This window comes from Struthio camelus, chromosome 3 (genome assembly GCF_040807025.1).
Source record: "Struthio camelus isolate bStrCam1 chromosome 3, bStrCam1.hap1, whole genome shotgun sequence".
Classification (NCBI taxonomy): Eukaryota; Metazoa; Chordata; class Aves; order Struthioniformes; family Struthionidae; genus Struthio; species Struthio camelus.
The window spans coordinates 95534939-95559107 of NC_090944.1; the positions used below are offsets into that span (position 1 = coordinate 95534939).

At 34.6% G+C, this 24169-nt stretch overlaps 1 protein-coding gene across 9 annotated transcripts in view; it reads left to right on the forward strand.

Annotated features, from left to right (window-relative positions):
- RYR2 (ryanodine receptor 2) overlaps positions 1–24169 on the forward strand; it is a 469316-nt gene that overhangs the window by 366517 nt on the left and 78630 nt on the right. For all 9 annotated transcript variants that reach the window (XM_068939250.1, XM_068939252.1, XM_068939253.1 and 6 more), the window contains 11 exons: positions 711–760; positions 6141–6201; positions 7915–8153; positions 10605–10686; positions 11515–11645; positions 13361–13681; positions 15042–15282; positions 15676–15763; positions 18029–18121; positions 21745–21915; positions 23189–23248. In XM_068939250.1, coding sequence (XP_068795351.1) covers positions 711–760; positions 6141–6201; positions 7915–8153; positions 10605–10686; positions 11515–11645; positions 13361–13681; positions 15042–15282; positions 15676–15763; positions 18029–18121; positions 21745–21915; positions 23189–23248 — 1537 coding nt within the window. The remainder of the gene's footprint in view (positions 1–710; positions 761–6140; positions 6202–7914; positions 8154–10604; positions 10687–11514; positions 11646–13360; positions 13682–15041; positions 15283–15675; positions 15764–18028; positions 18122–21744; positions 21916–23188; positions 23249–24169) is intronic.

Genomic DNA, 24169 nt, shown 5'->3' on the forward strand with positions numbered 1-24169 from the left:
TAAAGATTGATCTAATCTCTCCTTAGAATTGGAGGCCAGGTCAATTTAGGTAGCGTGGTGTGCTCCTGCTTCTGTGAATTAACACAAAAATTCGTTCTTCATTATTTTCAATGGAGCTTTGCTCCTCAGCAAAAAAATTAATTTAAAGATGTAAAGTGAAATCATTGATCATATCATTTTTTTATTTTTAACCGTTTAAGAGGCCGTTTCTCATGTTAAATGTGTTAAAAAGCAGTGTATTTAAAAATAAATTCTTACTGTGTTCAAAATGACAGGATCCAAATTGAACTAATTAAGCATTTGTCATCAAACACTTCAATTAATTTGATTTCCTTACCTTGTATTTTCAAATTGTCAGTAATACCCTCAATAGCCCACTGAACATCTGATCCTTTTTACAGCTTTAATGGTTATTTCCTTGTGGGTTTTCATATAGGACGCTTTTATATTAATTAGCTCTGCTTTTAATTTTTTTTTGTTTCCTTAATTATAATATGTGCTTATTTAACCATGTTCGTTAAGGATATGCACCTAAAAACTCTTTCTTTAGTACTCTATCCCACATTCTGCTCAGATAATTGATTCTTTCTGCGTGACATCATGTTGCTTTTCCTGCTCATATATCAGCTGTTATTTTTTTCTTTCTTCTTCTCCCCCCTCCCTATTTTCCTTTCCCTTTCTCTTCTCTTTTATTTTTCTTTTGTCTTCAGCCTGTTCTGCAAACTTGGAGTTCTTGTCAGGCATAGGATTTCACTGTTTGGTAAGGAGACCCTTGACAAATACTAGCATGGCCATTGCTTGTTTTATTTTTTTTGTTATTTTTTGTCATTTTTGCATTGTATTAGGTGCCGCTTTGTTGCATGCTGCATGGCTGAAATGCATGATCTTCACAGACCTCTAATGATCACAGTCCACTGTGAGCTGATAGATCACAGAACTTATTAGATGAAATAAAATGCTTTTGTAGTTATCAGTTTGGGGTTGTTTTTGTTTTGTTTTGTTTTATGAGTGTTGAACTACTACCTGGAACTCATTATCCTACCGAAGAATTTCACCAAGTTAATTATAATTGCATATTTGTTATTTTATTTCGACTTTTATGGGCCTGCTATGGGAAGAATACAGCATCAGAACTGCACATTCTTATTGTAAAGTCATTAAGAAAAGTTTGTGGTGGGCTGAAATGCTTAGTGATGTTCTGTGGAATTCTTAAATATTCCCAGATGTGCTTGACTCCACACACGCATGTCTGCTATCTTTCTCGTATTACATGAATCTAGGAGGGGCTTGGTGTTTGTCTTATGCCATGTGAAAATCACTTAATTGAAGTCAATTCAAAGTAAAATAAAGTGTATACTTTATACAAGATATGTGGTACAGTCATTTACTCTGCAGTTTTTCGTACATTGCAATGATAGAGTTGAAAACACATGTCTGTATGCATATAACTTCTGTAATGGGTGCACTGCAAACTTCAGCATCCATAAGAATATCTAATTGGGTAGTTATCCAGCTGATTAGAATTTGATTAAGATAATATGTACTAACTCAATTTTTATATATTTCATTCCATTTGAAGGGAAGGATTTCATTTGCTGCTACAGTGCAGTGTTTCAAAAAACAGACTTACAGACTGTTTCAAAAACCAGTAGACTGAGAAGGAGTAGAAATTATTTTGGGATATTATTTTAAACTATATTTTGGGTTGAGCTGAGTGAATTTAAGTCAAAAGCTCGTAGGAGTTATTTCTGCAGTTGTGCGGCATTCTTACAGTTCTTTGTGAAGGGTGGAGTATGTCACAAACCGATGTGTAAGCTCTGGTGTTTACCCTAGGCTATTTCTTCACAAGAATGAACTAGTTCAGGCATTACTAAATTATTAAAATTTTGCAAATTGTTTTCATTATTGTATGAATCCATTTTTCTGATTATTTCTAAAAGGAACAATTAAAGCTCAAAGTCTAAGACAGTGCAACTTTGTTCAGCACTAAAGAAAGGATGATTTCCATTCCACTTCTCAGCCTGCTTCTTACTGGGCTGTGGGGAGAATTCTCTCTTGGGTTCAGGTGGTAGAAGGAGACAGGTGAGATGGGATTACATGAGAATTCACTACTGTGGCTGAATCTTCACAAAGGAAAACTCTTGTTTTTTAACTCAGGTTTCCCAGTGTACAGTAACTAAAGGAGCAGAAAATCGTTGTGCCAACACAAAAGTATACTGTAGTTTTTCCATGAGTTATGACAAAGTCCGAGTCACAAATCATCTTACCTTGACTGGGAATTTTGTCATGGGTAGCCAGCATGATCGAAAGAACTGCACTTCTTGCAGAGGCAAGGCCTGTGTAGAAGAGGGGGAAATGCCCATGAGGACAGCCTTGCAGAGCACAGATAGGAGCTGGGGAGTTATTTGTGCATTTTGGAAGCGCTTTGAATGAACAAGAGTTGCTTGATAGTAACCTTTGTGGATGGTATGGAGCTTGCTATTTTCTAGGCATTCCATACAGGTGCTTTGTGTTCATTGTGAATTTGAATGGTACTTCTCAAGGTAGACCTGCATATGTGAAAAATCACATAGGTTGAACTTCATATAGAAAATCACATAGGTACAGAAATCTTGACAAAATAGGAAGTTAAGCACTAAAGTCTTCCAGAGTGAACTTAAACAGTTAATCACATTTGATATCAAGACTATCACCCAGATTATGGAATTGTTAGTCAGCATGGAATTATTTTTTTGTTATATTATGAAAGTAGATTTGGACCCTAATCGTTTGCTGTTTGAGGGCTGTTTGTAGTTGCGTGTCATTTAGACTGTGTTGATTTACTTTCGTTATTATTAGTAGGCTTCATTTGAAATTCTTCTGTGAGTAATTTTGATGAACATTTGAATTCATATTTTCTCAATTTAAAAAGCAAGTTTCTGTGGCTCATTTCATTCACTTTTTCTGCATTGTTTAACTCTGACTAGAAGTTCTTGCTAAATTAGTACGTAAGTTTAACTTTTTATTTCAACATCAGTATTACATTCCCATGCAATTTGAAACAAAAATTATTATTATTTGATGACTGGATAAGTCATCAAATAAGAATGGCCTGCTTTTGCTCACTTGTTTTCAGGAACTTAGAGAATGTAATCAGAGGAGTTACTAAAAGGAGGCAGAAGGCTTTCTGTGCGTAGTTACATCCTGAATTTATTAGAGACCTTCCAGTGAGGCATCCTCCAATCAATGTTAATGGCACTTCCGCAACAGAGCAATTCTTCCCTCCTGATATATTAGTAATATTGCTTTCTAAAATATGTAAGACTTCACCTCAGATTATTAAATACACTGAACTGTGCAGTTCATGTGATCAACTGCAATTGTAATACATGCTGAGCAGTGATCCAGCCGTGTACCTATTTTTCTTACTAGCTCCTGGGGTACTTCTAGTCTTACAGTCTCTTGAACTCTTTTAATGTTTGCATATGTCTAATATCAACTGTTATTGTTAGTATTTGGTTATATTAAGAGTTCCTTTAAGGAGCAGCTAGTTTCAGCTTTTATCCAGCTGCTCTCCTTTCATGACATATAAAACGTTTTTATACTGAACGTTCATTTCTACCTTCAGATTGCCTTGTATCTAGCTTTCAGACTTCTGAAGACCAAGAACATTTTTAACTAGTAAAAAAAGAACATTTTAAATTTAAGGTATGAATATAGCAACATGCATTAATAGAAATTACAGATACAATGTTCATTTTATTCTACCTTTAAACAATTGTTTGCTAGAAGTGGCATTCTGAGAAAGAATTAGACCTGAAAAGTTGTAAATAGAGCTGGTTTCTAATGGAGATACTATGTGATGGTTCAATATAGAATGTTCAGCCTGAGAGAGAATTTTAGTACTTTGAATTAAATGGGTGGTTAGAAGCTAGGGAGCTCTCTCACAGCCTTCTTAAGCACTGTGAAATATTTGTAATAATAAAACTAATTTCATCATAAACCTCCCAGTTTCATATTTCATTACTCAGTTTAAAAAAATCTTAGTAATCTGAAATTGACTGCTGATCTCTGATTTGAAACAAACTAAAGTCTTGAAATGTTCACATTAAAATGATTTGTTTGGAGTTTGTTACTGTGGCATTTTAAAGTAAAATATTCAAAAATACTGTTTTTTGTGTGTTTTTATGTTAAAAACACAATGAAAAGAACTAAATGTGTGATTCCTAACAAAACAAGACCCAGAATTTCCCCTGAACCAAAAACTTATTTCATAGCAAATTGCATATTGTAATAGTCTGTAACAAATCTTGTCCTCAGTTGTAAACACGAAGAGACACTCCAGGAAAGAAGTTTCACGATCATTTTGAAAGTCTATTTTTACTGTTCTGTTGGTAATGCCTAGCCAAAGCATAGTACTTGGATCAATTTAAATTGAAGGGGCCTGAATTCATAGTATTCACTGACTTCTTCTCTGATATGCTGGTTGAAACTGTGAAAGCTTTTTCCAGATGACTGAACTACATGTATTACTAGACTTAAGAGAAATGATTTTCTGTATGTTTTTTAAAGTGGGTAAACTGGTTGCCCTTGCTTCTTTTTTCAACACAGAAAGTGGCAGTTGTCTCATTAAAATGCATATATACTGCATTCTTCCAAATATACAGATTGCCTTACCATCAGAATTAGAAAATTCAGTTGTGCAAATCCACCTCCCAAGGTGGTTCATTTTTTAAAGTGTCTACAAAATTACGAGTTAAGAAGGAAAAGGGTTGGTTTTATGGTGCCAAACTACAGTTATATCGACTCATGAGAAAGGTAGGAATGACCGCTAAAGTTGGTTCTAGTTCTCTCTGGGAGAACAAACTGAGAGGCCATCAGTACTCCAACTACTATGTTGTCAAAGCAACTTCCAGTAAACTTCAGCTAGATGACTCCAAACAAAATGTGTATTACGGTAACTAAATGGAGTAGTGATTAACTCTGTATACAGTTTGTGCTACAAAGCTGAGTTCTAGCAACATTTCAGGAGTAGATTCAAAGCCCTTTTTAATCTCGCTTGAGTTAAGGTAGTCATCTAGAAGGTAGTTTTTGGCATGAGGCACTTAAGTAGGCCTTTTAAAAACTGCTTAACTCGATAGTCTTTTTTAACATTCTTTTAGAAAATATTCATATCTCAATAGAGTTTATAGCAATTTTATCAGGAAACAAAAAACCAACAAACAAACAAACTGCAGTATCTGCTACAGAGGTACACCTAAAGCTTGGCTGGTTTCCAGAAAGTCTTGATCAGTTTTTGGCTCTTCCAGCTGGTTTTCACCATAGAGAGCACCTAATTCCTGATAAACATATGGCTCTTGAAGTTATAGAGAAGCAAGTTATAGAAGTTATAGAGAAGCAAGAAAAGGTTATTTTCATTTTTGTAGAGATTTTTTAAAAAAATCCTTTAAATAACCTGTGAATGAAATTTGTATAGCCTAAATCTTTCCTGGATTTAAAAAGTGACCTTAGATATGGCTTATATATGGCAATATTTTAGGATGTACATGTGTGCACAAGGTATATGTGTGTGTTCTCTTTTTACATACATACATACTAAGAACAACCATTAATATTGGGAAGTACATGTTATGCCAGAGACTGTTACTCATGTAGGGTGTACCTGATCCCACTATAAATAATTGCAGCTTTTTGGTAATACAAGTGGACTAACTTTTTTTGGTGCCATTTTATATAAATATTTTCTTCCTCTCAGTGTTGCAGTAGCACCTTGAGAGGGTTAAACAGCTTTTATCTTACTAAAAGGGGGAACATACATGTTCAAATATACTTAAATCAAATAAAGTAAAATTTATAAAACTTAAATGAAAACCAGTCAATACACTGCAGCTTTAATTAACCTCACATTAAAGTGCTTCCTTCTTGACTGCCTCAGCTACTTGATGAGAAATGCTTTACTGCCTCTAGTTGCTGCATTTATGTAAACAAGGCTAAGACAACAAACTGCATGTTTTTAACTTAACTGTTAAAATTATGCAGAAGTTGAATTGCTCCTCTGCTGTGTCACTTACTCTTTTGTTAAAATCAGAGATATAGTTAGCAGAAAATAGGGATGCTCTAAAGTATACTCAGCTTAATTGGTTATTTTCCTTTCTATTTAGGAAATGATGCGACATCGATTGTCAACTGTCTTCATATACTAGGCCAGACCTTGGATGCAAGGTAATGCTGAATATATTTTCTGAAACATGAAGGAAATTGAACTTAGCCCATATGCAATCCCATTTGTGCTGTGTAAGGCTACAGAATTTCCAAGCTCAAGGAAGAAGTTACTATACTAAAAAGAATCCTCCCTGCAAAGCAGTTACTAGTTTTGTTTATTTAGGAGGTCGCAGAACAATGTTTTTAGGTTGCTCTTTCAGCATCAGTTCAGATCAGTAATGTCCAAAAATTGCTGGCTGTTCGTTCTTCTGGTTTTGATTATGTGACCGTCTTAAAAATAAAATAACATTGAAAATATTTACTACTTTGTTTGTGCTATTTCATCAAAATATTTAGGAGTTAAATGCACATGGAGTGCAGTATGTCTGTCTCATATAGAATGTCTTCACTGCAAAGTTAATTTAGGCTCTAATTGGAACACAAACAAAGAGCCTTTAAATTGAATTCAGTGGTACTTTTAAGTTGATTTAAATTGAGCTGCTCGAGCCATTGCAAAGTTAATGAATGAGACAGACAATCTTGAAATATCGAAGAGTAATAAGTTCCTTTTCATCAGTTGGACAATCAATTATTTTTATTGGTAGTTGACTTTTAGATCTTTTAAACTGTGAAGCAAAACATGGTAGTTTAAAGTAGCTTCACTGTAGTTTAAGATAACATTTTTCACTTTGCATTTACTTTCAAACAATTAAATGAACGTACTACATGCAGATGACTCACATCAGCTTTTTTTCTCAATATGTTCACAGTTGCTCAAATGAACATATTTTACTTTCCAATATGGGGCAGAGTCATGATCACAGGCAATTAATATGGCTCACCTGTTGCACAGTAATCCATTAGGTTGCAGTATCTTCATTTCTTGTAATAGAATGTCCATGCTCTATGCAATCATACAGGAAGATACTAATACAGAGGGAGATCACCAGCTTAGCTCTTGGTAGTGATGTAGAAATATCTCCAGAGGAAAGTTAAAGGATTCGTAGAGTTTATGTGACAGTTTGAAAATATTGCAATTAAATCTATATCTATTCATGTTGTAAATTAAAAAAAATAAAAGATTCACATCTGTCAATGAAGAATTTTTCACCTGGCTTGATTTCATATGTGTACATACATAACTAGATTCTTTCCATTAAACACAGAATCTCTGAATTAGAGCTAATTAAAACAGACATGAGAATAATTCTCCTGGATTATACCATTATTTGGTTGATTATAGTTATGTAATTAACGCATTTATGTTTTTATGTTTTGTTGTTGTTTTACTTGTTTTTAATCTATCATTTTAGTGGCTTTCACTCATTACTCTCTGATATTCTTGTCCTGGAAGCAGAAATGTGACCGTCATGGTTGGGAAGACTTTTTGAGATACAGCTTGAGACAGGTCTTCTCTTTCTAGAGTGATGAATAGCAAGCTTATTCATTTTTCTTCTTTTGTTTGTTTGTTTTTTCCTCTGGAGGCAAATTAATCCCTGTCTTTAAAAGAATCTGTATTTTGTCAATGGGAAACTGAGTAAAATATCCTTATGTTCTGCAGAGTACCTGTGAAACAGTGTTCCAGGAGATTGTGCTTCTATGAGAAGATTTTAGAATCTGGAAAGATTTTTCTTCAGATCTGCATCATCTGTTTCATTTAAGCCAAGACTAGGCTTTATTTCGTGCATGTCTGATAGCATATTCTCTTTATTTTTTCCTTAAATCTTTATGCAGGACTGTGATGAAAACTGGTCTGGAGTCTGTTAAGATGGCATTGAGAGCATTTTTGGACAATGCTGCTGAGGATCTGGAGAAAACAATGGAAAATCTTAAGCAAGGCCAGTTTACGCACACCAGAAACCAGCCGAAGGGAGTGACACAAATCATTAATTATACCACAGTGGCTCTCCTTCCAGTGCTATCTTCATTATTTGAGCATATTGGACAGCACCAGTTTGGGGAAGATTTAATATGTATGTATTATTTTTTAGAAGTGCCGTGCTGCTAAAATATCTGTAATGTCAAGCACAATGTAAGCAATACTAGGCTTTCATTTCTATAGAAGAAGGACAAATCCTGTGTTACTTTGACAAATTTCTCATTGATTTAAACAAATGTTTGCTGTAATCAACTTAGAACAAAGTCTGCAGGTTCTATTGGACTTTGTATAAATATGACAGAGGATGTGGTCATGTTTAGGTGGTCAGAAAACTCGATTTTGTTTTTGCCTCCACCAGAGCTTTACTGTGACTTTATGCAAGTTCCTGTGAAAAAAAATCACTTTATATAACATAATCTAGCTTTGCTACTGTTTATAGATGTATACATGAGATTATACCACCAAAACAGTTTGATGTAGAATTAATGTTTGCGCAGAGTTTTGAAGAAAGCTCAAAAGACTGCTATAAAACAGTCTTATAAATGCCTCTCTGTGCAGTTTAAGTTAAAAGGGTGTGTCTTAGATCCTAAGGCAAAGCAGAAGGAGCTCCTGAAGAAAGCAAATGTATATGAGGCTCCATTTCTATAGACATTCTGATTATGGCAGTGTCAGTGTCCTTTATTTTCCAAAACTTGATATCTACAAGACAAAATTTTGCAGTCTACAGCATAGAATTTTAATTTTAGAGGTTTTAGGAGTGCCACAAGAATTCTGCTGGCCAGACTGCTCCAAAGGCAGCTGTTCTGCTTCTGTATGACTGACTTGGTTATGGAAGTAACTGAAAGGATTTGGAAAAAGAGAATATCAAATTATATTTTTTACCCTTTTTAGAATCTGGAGACGTGTTCTTTAAAATAGTCTTGAGAGAACTGTTTCTGAAATTTGGAGTTTTACTGATGGATTTGAATGTGTGGAGATCTAACATGCACTTTTCTTGTATTATTTCTATAAAGTTCAGGATTCTGAGAGTATCTGGAAAAAGTCATTAGTGGGGTGAACATATGCCACTTGTTCACCATCTGTCACTTGTTCAGGCGTGAACATGTTCATGTCTTTTATAATTTTTGACCTCTGATACTCCATGTATTGGAACGTAATTAGCCTTTAATACTTGTTTACTTATAAGTTATTTCTAGTCAGCTCTTCTACGTACCTCTTACTGGTTTCAAAAATCCAATTAAGAATTTATGAATTGTGTAAGAATTATTAGTTTAAATTATGGCTAGTTATTTGGTCTGGAGCATAGTTGGGAAAGCTAGTTCTTCTTGCACACAACTTCTCTTCAAATCTTGTTAACAGTAACATTATTTTATTTGTACTACTCTGGTGACAAACATCTTGATCAGTCCTGATACCTAAGCATGTTAATTCATTTACAGAACTGCCCTGTGGTGTGATCATGTACACAGATGGTTTTTGCGGAACTTTGTACTACCTGAGGTTACTATTATTACGTAAAAATACCCAACTCCAAGAGTTCAGTAGAAGTAAAATCACTTTATAGTAAAGGGCCCGCTGTGTAGCTTTGGTGCTCTGTATTGTAGGCTTTTTCATTTAAAGTCTTGATTCTGTTGTAACCCCAACATCTTGTATTAGAGGATGAGAGAGCATTGTGGGAGAGACTAGAAAAAATATGTAGTAAAAGTGTGGAAAGAATGAGAGTGTTGTCCTCCCGGATAGTACCTACACTGTTACTCTTTCCCTTTAGTCTGATTAAGCCACTTACCTGCAGATCACATTGGAAAAGCCTCTTTTCAAATAGATGTTAAGAAGATGACTCTCACGTTAGTGTGACGGAAGGGGTGACTGATAATCTCACAACATAACGTGACGAACTATTTGTGAGGGCCAAAGGATTATTTAAGTTTTTTAATCCTCTGTCAGTCTAAAGAGTAAATTACATAGACGCTGTTAACTGGTGTCTATGTCTAAATTTTTAAATAATATTGACTGTGATTAAAAGAATTAAAAATCTTTTCCACAGGCGTTTTTAGTGTATTTTAAACAGCAGTGTAAATTAACTTGTTCCCAAATATTTTTTTTTAATGTCAGCACTTTACTTGATTTGCCATGAAACTTTCAGAAGTACTACAGACAATCTAGAAAAGATTCATTAACACATACTCTGTAGGTATTAAATTAATAAATTCTCAGATCAAGCAATTATATATTATCTTGAAAAAATTGATGTGCCGTTAATTGCAGAAAGTTAGCACACTAGTGATGCATGAAATATGATCGCTATCTTAGCGGGTAACTTTATATTGAATTAAGTGGAAGTTTTGAGTAAAAACTATGGCACTGAGTGATCAGAAGGCTATTTATATATGTATTTAGAGAGTGGCTTCAGTGGATGGTCTTTGATAGTTTAATATTATTAATGCAGTTTTTGACAAAACGTAGTGAGATTAACCCTGTATGTTAATCCTGCAGAAACGTAGTGCGAAGAATCTTTTCATACCTATCATTTCCTCCTTCTCTTTAGTGGAAGATGTTCAGGTCTCTTGTTACAGAATACTGGCCAGTTTATATGCTCTGGGAACCAGCAAGAGTATCTACGTAGAGCGGTAAGAAGAAAAAGTATTCCTCTGTTTTCATCATTTGTGTTTGTACTTAGCTTAGTGAATACGCAGTCCAGAAATGAGTATAGGAAGAGATTTTTGGTGGAAACATATCTTAGCAGAAAAAAGTGCTCAAAAGTTAAGCAGAATGCAACAGTATTTATTATAACTAAAAAGTTACACTATACAGTTGTCAAAATACACTTTTTAATTAAGATAGAAATTACAGAAAAAGGAATCTGACTTTTACGCTAAATATCACTTGCTTTCAGGTCCAACTGGGGAATTGCAAAAAAAAAAAATCATTCAGCTCAGCTATTGTTATAATTATTCCTTTTGTATTGGTTATCCGTGTTGTATATTTCTTTCTCATTATTGTTAATTTACTTTATTTTTCACTGATGTAACACATTTTCTAGTTCAGTCACCTAATAGCTGTATTTGGCCTTTTGATACATGAGTCTATCCAGTAGCTTTTTCTTAATAGTAGAGATTAGAAATTTAGTAAAACTGAGAGGAAAGTAACAGAACAAGAGGCATTACTATGATGACTTTGCATTTTCCCTGTATGTTCGTCATTTGCTCTCAGCAAAGTAAGCCACCTTTGAAATTTTATGTCTTAAAATTTCTTTCGTATTTTAGCAGGTGGCTGCTGTACTTAAGCAGATTACATTTTTTTTTCTTCTTTGTGTATTGATTATCCCAGTAATGTAGTGATTTATCTCTTTGAGACAACCACATCTTGTAGAATAAAATAAGGCTGGTACAGAACTACCCCAGAGGGTATTCGGTCATAAAAGATGTGTATATTTACCTATGTTTGTTAATTCACAGGCAACGATCAGCACTAGGAGAATGCTTGGCTGCTTTTTCGGGTGCATTTCCAGTGGCTTTTTTGGAAACTCATTTGAACAAACATAATACCTACTCAATTTACAATACCAAGAATGCAAGAGACAGAGCAGGTATTTCCAGAACCTTACATGATGGCTTTGCAAACACAGATTTCACTGTAAATGTTGCTTGCCTCAATAAATGCATTTTTGCATACATTTTATAATGTAAAAATTTTCTTGTACTCTCTTGAGTGAATTTCTTTCCTAAATGAGTGGGCTAAATGTTATAAAACTGAATATTTTACATTTTTAAAGACACCTATATTTTCATTTTGAGATACTGTTCTTACCACTTTGGAATCAATTTATTGAATGGATTTCATGCATTGGTAATAATTCACATATTGTCTATTTGATGATAAAAGGTTATATTTTAATCAGTAACTTTAGTTCCTCACTTTTCATATGCAAATATTAGGTCCCTCATACTTGTAATTAAGGCAAAATACTTTTGCCTCTATTAAGGACATAGTATAACTTTAGAAACTAAGTTCACCGTAGAGTAGTAGGTAAATTGTTTTTCCTCTGTTTGAAATACAAGACAGTACAGTTAGTTTCCAATAACGTTGCATATGTTTACTTAGCATATACCTTTGTGTTTCATTCTGCAACTCTTGAGATGTTTCTTATGCAAAAACATAGCTGGGTAATAAGAAAGTGTATACTACTTGTTCCTGTGGTAGATAGGAATAGAAGTTATAATAGAAGCATGTAAAGCGCATATATATGCAAAATGTAAACTGTATCACAGATACGTATAGATGACAGGGAATTTGATGCCAGCTCATAATGGCATCATATTTATAGCTTCATCTTAATTTTTTAACAAAGGAAGCATACTAGACTTATTCTTCAAAGAGCTCTAGTATTTTGTTTTGGAGATATCAACACCCATGCTTGGTTGTGGTATGTATTCTAGCTATCTTAATATATTTAGAAAGACTATCAACTGTAGTTTCATTGATTATAACAGAAATTAATACAATTTTGTAAAAGAAATTAAGCTTTAATGAAATCCTGAGATGGCTGTGTAAAGTGTGTGTAGGTCTCACTAAGAGGAAAAGCTTTTTGGAAAAAGCTTATGTTTATCTTAGTGCCAGTAATTGTATTCACAAATTTGCAAGCTAAAATTTCAATGTATAGCTATCTGTAGCTATCTCATTGCACATGTATATCAGGATCTTAGACATTCAAGAGCTAATGGTTGTGCTTAAAGGTATTTGTATACCTCCCAAAATAAAGGTAATTGCAATACGTTTTCAGAGAAAGAACGGATAATTAAGTAACTTGAAAAGCAAATGCTTACAATTAGAAAACCACCCACAGAATTCAGTTTCCCAGAATTTCTCTTTTCATTATGTCAAGAAATGACTTTTTTCTTCTACTAGCCTATCAGGTCTCATCTGAGAGTTGTAGAGAGGTGTTTCATTATTTCAATTTGTTTCCTCAACTGCAAAGCTCATATTAGAAGTAATTCTGGAAAGTAAGCTTAATTTTAAATATAGAATGAATTCAGATGCTGCATTCTGCTGTAATAATTTTATTGCTGGAGCTTCCATACAGGAATTACTTTTATTACAGAGAGTTATATTTCCATTGAAGTTTACATATAATAATTATATTACTCAATGCTATAAAAGCACTCTGTCTCTTTTCTTGAGCCAGAAGGGCATGAACATAAACAGAAAACTAAAATGGTATGGAAAAGCAATTGGAGATGATTATTTTCCCTGTAATACATAGTTTATTTCTTCTTCTTCTTCCTTTTTTTTTTTTTTAAATAGTTCTCAATTTGCCTACTAGTGTAGAAGAGGTCTGCTCAAATATTCCTTCATTGGTGAAGCTGATGGAAGAAATTGTGGAACTGGCAGAGTCTGGTATACGTTACACACAAATGCCACATATAATGGAAGTGATATTGCCTATGCTATGTAGTTACATGTCACACTGGTGGGAACATGGGCCAGAAAACAACCCTGACAAGGCTGAAATGTGTTGTACAGCCTTGACGTCAGAGCACATGAACACTCTGTTGGGTAACATATTGAAAATCATCTATAACAACCTTGGTATTGATGAAGGAGCATGGATGAAGAGATTAGCAGGTAAGAGTAAAAAAAAAAAAATCTAAAACAGTTACTACAGTTTACATAGAATTACTCCACATTCAGTCTGTTAATACTAGAGCAGAACAAAACTGATATTTTTCTAATGATATTAAACAATACAAATCTTCAGGAACCAGAAATACTAAGTGTAAAGCAATAGCAGTATATTTTAATTTCTTAGTAAATATTTTAAGAAGTTCATTAGACCATTTCTTTTGTGCAGGAACATACAGATACATATTTTGCAGTATACTGAATTAAAAGTTCATAATTATTCTTTCTATTCTTTATATAGCAGGTTCCTATTTGCAAGCATTAGGCATTTCCTTGCTATTCTGTATGAAAGCTTGATCCTTACAGTATTGTTCTGAAGCTGTATATCTAGCATTCCTGTTATGATAAAATATGGAAATGCATTCATTGTCATGTTAGTAATCATTATATTAACTTCATTGGGATGACACCTTAAAATTTTTGTTAAATTAGTTTATTTCTAAATGTTACAATCTGTAAGGAAAAGACACTTCAATCTTGAGATTTCAGCTTTTCAATTAGGCTTTCATATAGCTTTTCAATATTTATTGCAGCAGTCATTTCATTCAGGGTAGCGATCTGGATTCCTAGTCTTTTCAGGGCTAGGGATGTAATGTAGTCTAAGAATAAATGATAGGTGCCTAAAATTCTTTATTATCTAATAGATGTGTTAAAAATGTTTTTACTATAATAGGCCCAGATGAAGTGCTAATTTGCATATTCATTTTTATGAGTAGATTTGCAAAAAGCTTGTGATAACAAGTCTCAAATGACTGGCTGATGCGTAGTTGAATGAGAGTCTCATTGCTGTCTACAGAAGCCCTCTGGTGTCCTAACGTGTACAAGAAATACAAGCAGGCTTCTTCAGTGACTTTGCAAATAACTAGAGGACGCTTTCTAGTCCTACTTTAGTCAAGTTAGAAAGCATAGTTCAAAAGAAGAGCTAATGGTTGAGAGAACTTGTTCGTACGCCATATTGCTATATATATTCACCCGTATATACCATTAAACAATTATTATGTTATTCAATAAAATTATGCAGGCAAGTATGTTGCCAAAATGCCAATAAAGATGCATTTCAACCTTTATGATCTGAAAAGCTGAGTCTATGAATTTGTAACTTCTGCCCTCATAGGGAAAAACCAAATTGACTACGTGAAATCCTGACCACATTTAATTCGTGGCAAAACTTCTGCTGATTTCAATGGGGACAGGATTTTACCCTGCAGCCTAGAAATAAAACAGAATAAGGAAGGGAAAAGCAAAAGTTTTTATTTATATTTTGTGGCCAGGTTTTTATTATAATATTGATTGCCTTAAATAGTGTTTTCCCAGCCCATCATAAGCAAAGCGAAGCCCCAGCTCTTAAAGACACACTTCCTGCCACTCATGGATAAGCTAAAGAAAAAAGCAGCAGTGGTTGTATCGGATGAAGAACACCTAAGAGCAGAAGGCAGAGGTGACATGTCGGAGGCTGAACTGCTCATCCTAGATGAGTTCACCACTTTGGCACGGGACCTCTATGCCTTCTACCCTTTGTTGATTAGATTTGTGGACTATAACAGGTATGTGGAGAGGAGTAGGTCAATGAATCTCTTAAAAACTTCCTGTTTATTGATACCTCTCTTATCCCTTGATATGCTTAGCACTGAATTAAGAGCCTGCCAATTTTAAGGTTGATCAAACTGTTTCTTTACTGCACTTTCAGGAGGATTTGGGGGCTTTTTCAGAAGGAAGAAAAAGCCCAGTGCAAATCTGTTACATTCAGCTAGTGTTACTGTAAGAGGATTTTAAAGGTTTTGAAATAGGACATCGAAAAGCCGCTGCGAACAGAAAGGATTAAAACACATGCATGCTTGGTTTTGTTTGTTTTCATCCTTATAAAGTGTTGAAAACTATTTTCAAAGCGTAAAGCCAGTGAGGATCATCAGCATTTCCGCCCTTTTACCAAATTTTAGGGCAAAATGGCTAAAAGAACCCAACCCTGAAGCTGAGGAATTGTTCCGCATGGTGGCTGAGGTCTTCATTTACTGGTCAAAATCTCATGTAAGTAATTTCTTGGTAAATAATTGTTTCAAGGCAGCTTTCTTAGGAGACGGGTCAGTTATTTAGTGGTTATGTTTGAGAAAACACATTTAATGGCAAACTGCAGTTGGGAAGGTATTATAACTTTTGGTATTCTGACACTTTTGAAATACCTGGGTAGTGTGGGAGTGGATGGGTGTTCTGTAGTTTAATAAAACTGATTTTTTCATATAACTTCTGTTTTGTTTTTTGTTTTTTATTAAGCTCATTGAGGTCTATGTCCCAGTCATTTTTTTTCAGTCAGTTGTTGTCACCTCCAAAGCCTTTCTGTATTCTGGATATACGTCTACTAAGTTAGTGTGGTTGTAACTCACCACTGAAGAGTCCATTTTCCTAAGCTGTATAGTCTGCCTGCTTGAGCCTCTAGGCAGAATTATGATGCGAAATTGATATAGAGAGGTCCTCAGTAGGACTAATGGAACCAGAATTTTCTGAAGGAAATTTGTAGCTTTACTTATGGTGACTTAATTTGTGTTGCAGTGTAGATTCATATTTCTGTAATAAATGTTAAAATTATGTATTTAAATTACTGAGCCTAGTTCTGTAGCTGGAGCGCATGAACGTGTTTCAGTGAAGTCAGTTCTAAGCACAGAGCAAGCAAATAATAACTATCCTAAAAAGTAATTCTCCATATAAATTATTTTTCCTAGATGATACTGTTTCGTATTTGATACATTTTACCAGTTAATGATTTCTTTGTCATTCCACTTTGACAAAATTACTCTTGGCTGACAAAGCTGACTGGCTTATATGCAGGAACCAAGCAGGTCTGCAGAAAGATCTAATCAGGCACCATCACTGATGCAAATACTAGAGCAAAACGAAGGAAAAAAACCCCAAATTAAGAGAGGTGAAACACTTTCAGGCGGTGGATCCCTTAATGAACTATTATTTATACTGAATTTCTTTTCTAACTGTAACATCAGTTCTTTCGTGTTTGGGCAATACAATGCCTTATTTGTGTGTTTATGCCTGAATTTCTCTGTAAGATCTATTATTAACATCACTGTGTGCACAAAACTCCCTGTACAACAGAAAGATAATGGATCCTCAAAATACTTGTGTATTCATAATTAAAGTCACTTATTTAAAGTTACTTATGTATCTAAATATAGTGGGATTTGTTACGGAAAAGTCTAGAATGGACGGTTTTCTGATAAGGGGGAAAAAAAAAAACCAGACAAAGTTTTTATGTCGAGTTATAGAAGTAGTGAATTTTTTATCATGATTGTTCCGTAGCAAATGAAGCAGTTCTTTACTGGATATGTTGTTTATTGGAAAGTAAAAATAAGTGAATTTGTACTTTATTGGAACAATCTATCATAGTTTTCAAGTAAAAATTTGTTTCATAAGGTTTAGAAAGTTTGCTTGCCTACAGTTAAGCTGTGGAGTATGGCAAAATTAATTATGTATTCATTGCCATAACTAATTGATTTTATGCCTTGGTTATTTACTTTAAAAAATATCTCTTTTACTGTATTTAGTTTTACACAAACTAAATAACATTTTGAAACAGTAAAATATAGATTATAGTCGCTTTTACTGTGACTATAGTCACTTTTACTGTGACTATAATCTAACTGCAATCTTCTGTTGTGAAATGAATTATCTAAAGTATATCGAAAACTTACCAAACTATTTTAAAGCAACAAATGAAGCGTGTGTTTTTTTCCTGTGAATATTTTGCCATATTTTAATCAGGGCAAGTTAGTACAGTATATATTTATATTTCTATGCTTACTTGCTTATGTTCACTTAAGGGTAACAGAAGAGCTATACTATTTTCTGCAACAATCATTTCGGAAAGGTGTCTCAGCACTTTGCCTGAAGTTTTTCCTCATTCATTCAGATAGGAGATTCTTCCTTTCATCTGCTCACCTTAAGGCATTATCAAGGTTCACCTTACCTATTAATAATAATGATACAATAATAATAATATTATTATTTATATACTATTATTATAATAATAATAGTATTATTTCATTTAGATATGAAAATATATGTTGATCAAATAGGAAAAAAAAAGCTACACAAAAACCCAAGCTATGTCATGTGAATAAAGCTGGAATTCAAAACCATTAGTGGTCGTCCATAAAATTTTTCTGTGGATATTTTGTGAATTTTACAAATTTTCAGTTAATCTATATTTCTGTGTAAGGTTTGTTTAGATAGATTTCTTATATATGGTAAGTGCTTTTAACAGAGATCTCCTGTATAATATTTCAGAATTTTAAAAGGGAAGAACAGAACTTTGTGGTACAAAATGAGATCAACAACATGTCTTTCCTTATCACTGACACCAAATCAAAGATGTCCAAGGTAGTGTAAAGATTTTCTATTCTTAACCCATTAACTCTGTAAGGCCGCCTTTTTAATTTTGATTAGGTTATAAGGAGTAGGCTCTGTCTTTGTAAATCTTAATTTTCAGTATTCTTGAATGATTTTGCCAATAAAAATAGTCCTTATAATGTGCAAAATATATAGGCTACACTATGGGATGGGGTGGCTAGAATGAAGAGTACTTTCAGGTGATATAGATGCTGTGTGATATGTGGTACTTAAAAATATAGCTGTATTCTTCACTGCTGTTAGCTTGAGATTTTGATAGCTTTTTCACACTTCAAATTATCAGGGATTCCAAAGGCATTTTGGTGGGCAAACCACGCAGAAACTGATCTGTGGTACATGATCCAATGCAGTTGTGGCTTGCTACAGTGGACACAACTGCAAAGTATTATTTAATAATGTTATTAGTAAGTACTAATGGGGGTAAGTACTGTGGGGGATTTTTCTTGCTTTTGCATTGTGAGAAGTTTAGGACTCCCTGCAACATAAAAGTAAAAAGTAATAGCTGTGGAAGCAAGGCCTAAATTGAAGTTGTAGTCTTCCTGGGTGGATCTGAGACGTACCAAAAGTTTCTGCAAAATTTTGCAACACATACTTGAGTTGTATGTTGAAGAGAACTCAGCCAAACCCACTGATCGGACTCAAAGGATTGAAATCTTTGTATTTGAGAATGTAAGCCAGCCAATAACTGATGGAAATTGAGAAGTTATATACTATAAACAGCCAAATTTTTTTTCAGGAATCAGCTACAGCTTGTGGAGTGAACTGGGTGAAACGTCACAGCATTTTTTAAGGTTGTAAAAGGGGCATGAGGATTTTATCTGGGTAACAGATAGCTACACTGTAACTGACATTCAGTATATAAAACATATTTTAAGCTATTTCTTTCTTCCCCTCAAAAAAAAAAAAACTAATAACCCCCCCCCCCCCCATCACAATTTTAACTGATTAAATTTATCCTACTGGTGGAGATAAAGGAGAAGAGGAAAGAGGGATAAGAAGTTTTATTGGTAGTTCATATCACAAAGCTCTGGAAAATCCTGGCATATTGCAGTGATGAAAGCAGTATAAGAATATGGCTGAAGAGTGATTCGCACATTTTATTTCTAATTTCCCTTCCTTTGCCATTCCTCTCCCTGGAGCTTGTTTATTCTCTAGAATCCTGAATTTTTTTAAGAGTAGCTTACGTAGGGTATCTCATTTCTTCCAGTATTTATGTTAATGTCCATCTGCTCAAATACAAGACACAGTATATTATTTTCTTGTCAGTAAGCCTCTTAATGAGATTCTTTCCCCTTTTATCTCCCTTACATCAAATAATATCAAACATCCAATCTTTGCTAGACAAATTCTTTATGTATACATCTCTTTACTACAGCACTTGCACTTACATGCTCTGTTAAATCTTATCTAATTTGACACATATTGCCTGCATTTTAAAATGCAGTTCTCCCCTTTTTTTTTTTTTCTTTCTCCCTCCAAATTTTCTGCATCCTGGTTTGATGTCTTTCAGATCTTAACGTCTGTAAGAGCTTTTAAGTTACAAAGATAAAATAATTAGACTTGTGCTCTATTTTGTCATATTTAACTAAACAAAAAAAGTATATTTTGAAAATGTTACCTAGAGTACACAAGTTTACCCAAAAATCATGTATCAAGTTCAGATCTCAGTAATTCCCATGGCAGTCTACTGGCTGGCTGAGGGACTGGTGTGTACATTCTGAGCAAGGTTTTCTGAGAAATAGCGTAGCTATCTCACTACAGAAGTTTCTGTACTTTTTAATGTTTCTGGATGGTCTCACACCAAATGAGACAGGATACATAGTTTTTCTTCTTGGTTCTAAACTTGGTTCAGACAGTGACTAACTTGTGTGAAACAGTATGCTTTATTCTTAATATCTTTTCTAGTCGCTTAAATACATTTTACTTCAAAGGGTGCTTTGAAGAAACAGCAGATAACCTAATAAACATTTAATTTGTCAAGTTATACTTTCATATATATAAATAGTCAAGCATTTCATATAAACAGCTTATTTTTTATTTATCTCTTGACAATGAATTTGTTTTCAGACAGGAGAAAGCTACTGACCGTGTTCCTTTGAAATGCATGTACCCAACTTTGAAATGCACAATATTCTCTAAAATTTTGGGCATCTAAGGAGTCTGTTTTCTGTTGTCTACTGTTTATCCATGTCCTCATTCGTCAAACAAAATATAGCTACAACTACAGTTTTTTTTCTTTATTGGAATTAAAATTCAGAAGCATTGTATAGCATTATTTTTATTCAAATTATGAAATTAATATTACCTAATTATTTTTAAAAATGCCTCTAATGAGCAAAAAGAGAAGAAGGTCCAAATTTCCAAATTCTTATATCTTTCGTGACACTGTAAATTTAGAGAAAGTGTAGAAAAATAAAATAATGGCACAAGTAGGACAGAAAAACTGGTTGCCTAATTCTCAGTAGTTTGTTTTTCTATTGAACTGAATTTCATAAAACAATAACTTTTAATATTTTCATTTGAAAAATTCTGCTGCACCTATTTTTCTTCTACTCCTTCCATGTGAGGCTTTTATTACTATTACCTCTATTTGATCCGGAATTCAGTGATCATTTACACAGTTGTGATTCCCCGAAAGAAAAAGTGCTCCATCCAGAATGCTTTGTGTTGATCAGTGAACTATCACAAATAAAAGAAACCTAGAATCAGGGAGAATGTGCAATTAATATATAGAAGCAAAAAATAGCAACCTAAGATTAGCAATGCGGAAATGGGAAATCTGGAGATTGGAGAAATATTAGAGAGATGGAGAGACATGGAGCTCCTGGAGAGTGTCCAGCGAAGGGCTACTAGAGGGATTAAGGGACTGGAGCATCTCCCATGTGAGGGAAGGCTGAGGGAGCTGGGCCTGTTTAGCCTGGAGAAGAGAAGACTGAGAGGCGATCTCATCAATGTGGTCTCATACAAGTATCTGGAGGGGGGGTGTCAAGAGGATGAGGCCAGACTCTTCTCGGTGGTGCCCAGCGACAGGACAAGAGGCAATGGGCAGAAACTGAACCACAGGAAGTTCCATCTGAACCTGAGGAAAAACTTCTTTCCTGTGAGGGTGACTGAGCGCTGGAACAGGTTGCCCAGAGAGGTGGCGGAGTCTCCTGCCCTGGAGAGAGTCAAAACCCGCCTGGACGCGATCCTGGGCAATGTGCTCTAGAGGACCCTGCTTGAGCAGGGAGGTTGCACTAGATGATCTCCAGAGGTCCCTTCCAACCTCAACCTTTCTGTGATTCTGTGAAATATCCTTTTTGCAGAGGGGAGGACTCAGCAGGACTCCAGAGAAGCGTGCCTTTTGAGGAATGGTATTTAGTAACAGGACAAAAAAAGACTGGGTTGGAAAGCAAACGGTAGTTGTTTAAGAAACAAGGTGGGCTTACAAGATAATATTGGCAGTGATATAATGGGAGCTCCTTTGAATAGAGGTGCAGCTGTATAGGTAGTAAGGAAATTGCAATTGTCAAAGCAGAGACCAGTAAAAAATTGTTGTTCCACTCTTTTAATAGTTGTTTGGGTTTTTTTTTTTCCTTTTCTTTATTTTGCAGGCAGCAGTTTCTGACCAGGAGAGGAAGAAGATGAAGCGAAAAGGTGACCGGTACTCTATGCAGACCTCGCTCATTGTGGCGGCACTGAAAAGATTACTTCCCATTGGCCTAAATATTTGTGCTCCTGGAGACCAAGAGCTAATTGCATTAGCCAAAAACCGGTTCAGCATGGTAGGTGCTGCTTTGGCATTTCTAAAAGGTAGAAATATTCTTCTAACTAAACTCTGAAATTTCTTTTCCTGCCCTCATTTCTGCAGTGTGACATGAATACTGTTAAATCTGTTAATTTCCTACATGATTTTTTTAATCAGGAAATGCTAAATTATATTTATTGAGAGAAGGGGCTGGATAGAAAACATTACAGAGTTCCAAAAGAAATAGTAGACTTCGCTCTTCTCCCTTTCAACTTTGCAAGTGGAATGTCTGCCCTTGCTATTTTTGCAGTTTCTTCAGCCTAGACAGTGAAAAATTAAGGTCAGAATTAGAAATAGAACATTTCCTACGTAACCTTTCTCAGTTTAATGTTGCTCTGTGTAAATATAGAGTTAAAATTCTTAACATAATCAGGACTATAATTCTGTCATATAAAGGCACAATGGGTCACTGTGGTAGGTAGTAATCTACATATCATTCTCATTTTCTGTGAATGATGAAGTGTTTCATTTTGGACTTGCTTATTTTTCTAAACCATCAGTAAATGCATAGAGATGAAGTTCTTAAATTAAAACATAGTTATTTCTCTCTCTCTCTTGTTATGTTTGTTAAATTTTATGAAAATTAAATTTAGAAATGCAAGTAAGAACTGGATATTTCCTAACTTATATGCCAAATATCCTAACTTACTCCTAGGAGAGTGCAAGAATTTCTGTAGGGCTGGACTTTTCATTGTTCGGAAAATGGTTCTTCTATGATTATGCTCTCAGAGCAACGATGTAATTGTCATTTGGATTATAGTCCTTTGCAAGCTGTGATGTTTTTTACATTCTGGCAGGTTATATGACCTTCAGACAACTGAACTGCATATGTTTGAAAGATAAAAGATCCCTAAAAGAAGCAGAAATCAAATCTGTGAAGACTGTGCTCTCTGTTGTATTGTCAGGACAAGAAAATTAAAAAAATTGTGTTCATGACAGGTTTCATTTGAGCCATCTTTGGTCAAAGTGTTTATATATAATAGTATTTTTAATTCAGACTTGTATTTAGTATGTTGAATTAATCTGGACAAATACGAAAGTTGCCATCCAGATAGTGTTCGTGGGAGCTTGGACGTGACTAGTTCTGGCCTGGTATAAAAAACTGTATTTCCTCTGAGATTTTCCTCACTCTTCCTCACTGTCAGCTTTATTCACTACCCAGACCAAGCCGAAGCTTGATGTTTATATGAACAGTATCTTTTTAAATTATCTTCTATGCCTAATTTATGAGACTTGTAATTTGTTGACAGAAAGATACTGAGGATGAAGTTCGAGATATCATTCGCAGTAATCTTCATCTCCAGGGCAAGGTAATTAATATGCATTTTTAAACGCTCTTTTTTTCCTTTTAGTTTATTCATTAGTACCATATAATGACCTGCTTTGGTTGGTTAGGATAACTCATAATGCCTTTTTCCTCTTCTCTCAAGTATCTTTTTCTTTTCTGCAGAAACCTGGGCAATTACGCACCTCAATATTTGATGTCGGTTGTTAAATGCTACGTTTTTAGTATGTTTACTTGTGCATCATATATAATAACATGTGATCCTTTAAATCCTATGAGTACCGTTAATATGACATTGGAGGTGTAAACAATGTCCATGTTTAAATGCTACCTTCTATTGTTTGAGATAGAATCTGCAAAATACTCAGTGTAGTTTTATATCAATTTGAAGTGTAGCGAAAGAGGAAACTGCCACTTGTGCATATTCTATGAAGTGAAAAATCACGACATCGCTCTATTTTGTCCTTGTTTTCCAGACCAGGGGAAAAAAGTGTATTGGAAGAAGTGTAGACTTTTGTTATAGAGTTCCAATTACTCTATGTGAGATTAATAGCCCTAGGACAGAAGTCTTAAACTAGCCCAGTGTAGAGCTGTTTTATTAATGCTTCAAACAACGGCAAAGAATGAAGCTGGAGTATGGAAGTGTAATAAAATGATGTACTTCTCTATTGAAGGAAGAGGGAATCTGACGCATGGATAGTACTTTAAATAATAAACAGCCCATCCATCTCTCTCCCTCCTTCCTCCCTAGCTTGATTTGCCCGAAGGGAAAAACTAGTATTTGCCCTATTTAAATGGTTAGAAGAAAAAAAAATCTGCATGAGAGGGAACTCTGGCTTTTTCTTCTGCAAAGGTATTTAAGAATCGTTCAGACGTCTAGGTTCCACCAAGAGTCAGTGCAACTTAAGTGCCCAGCAAGATAAGTTGTTATCAGTTATTCCGTGGT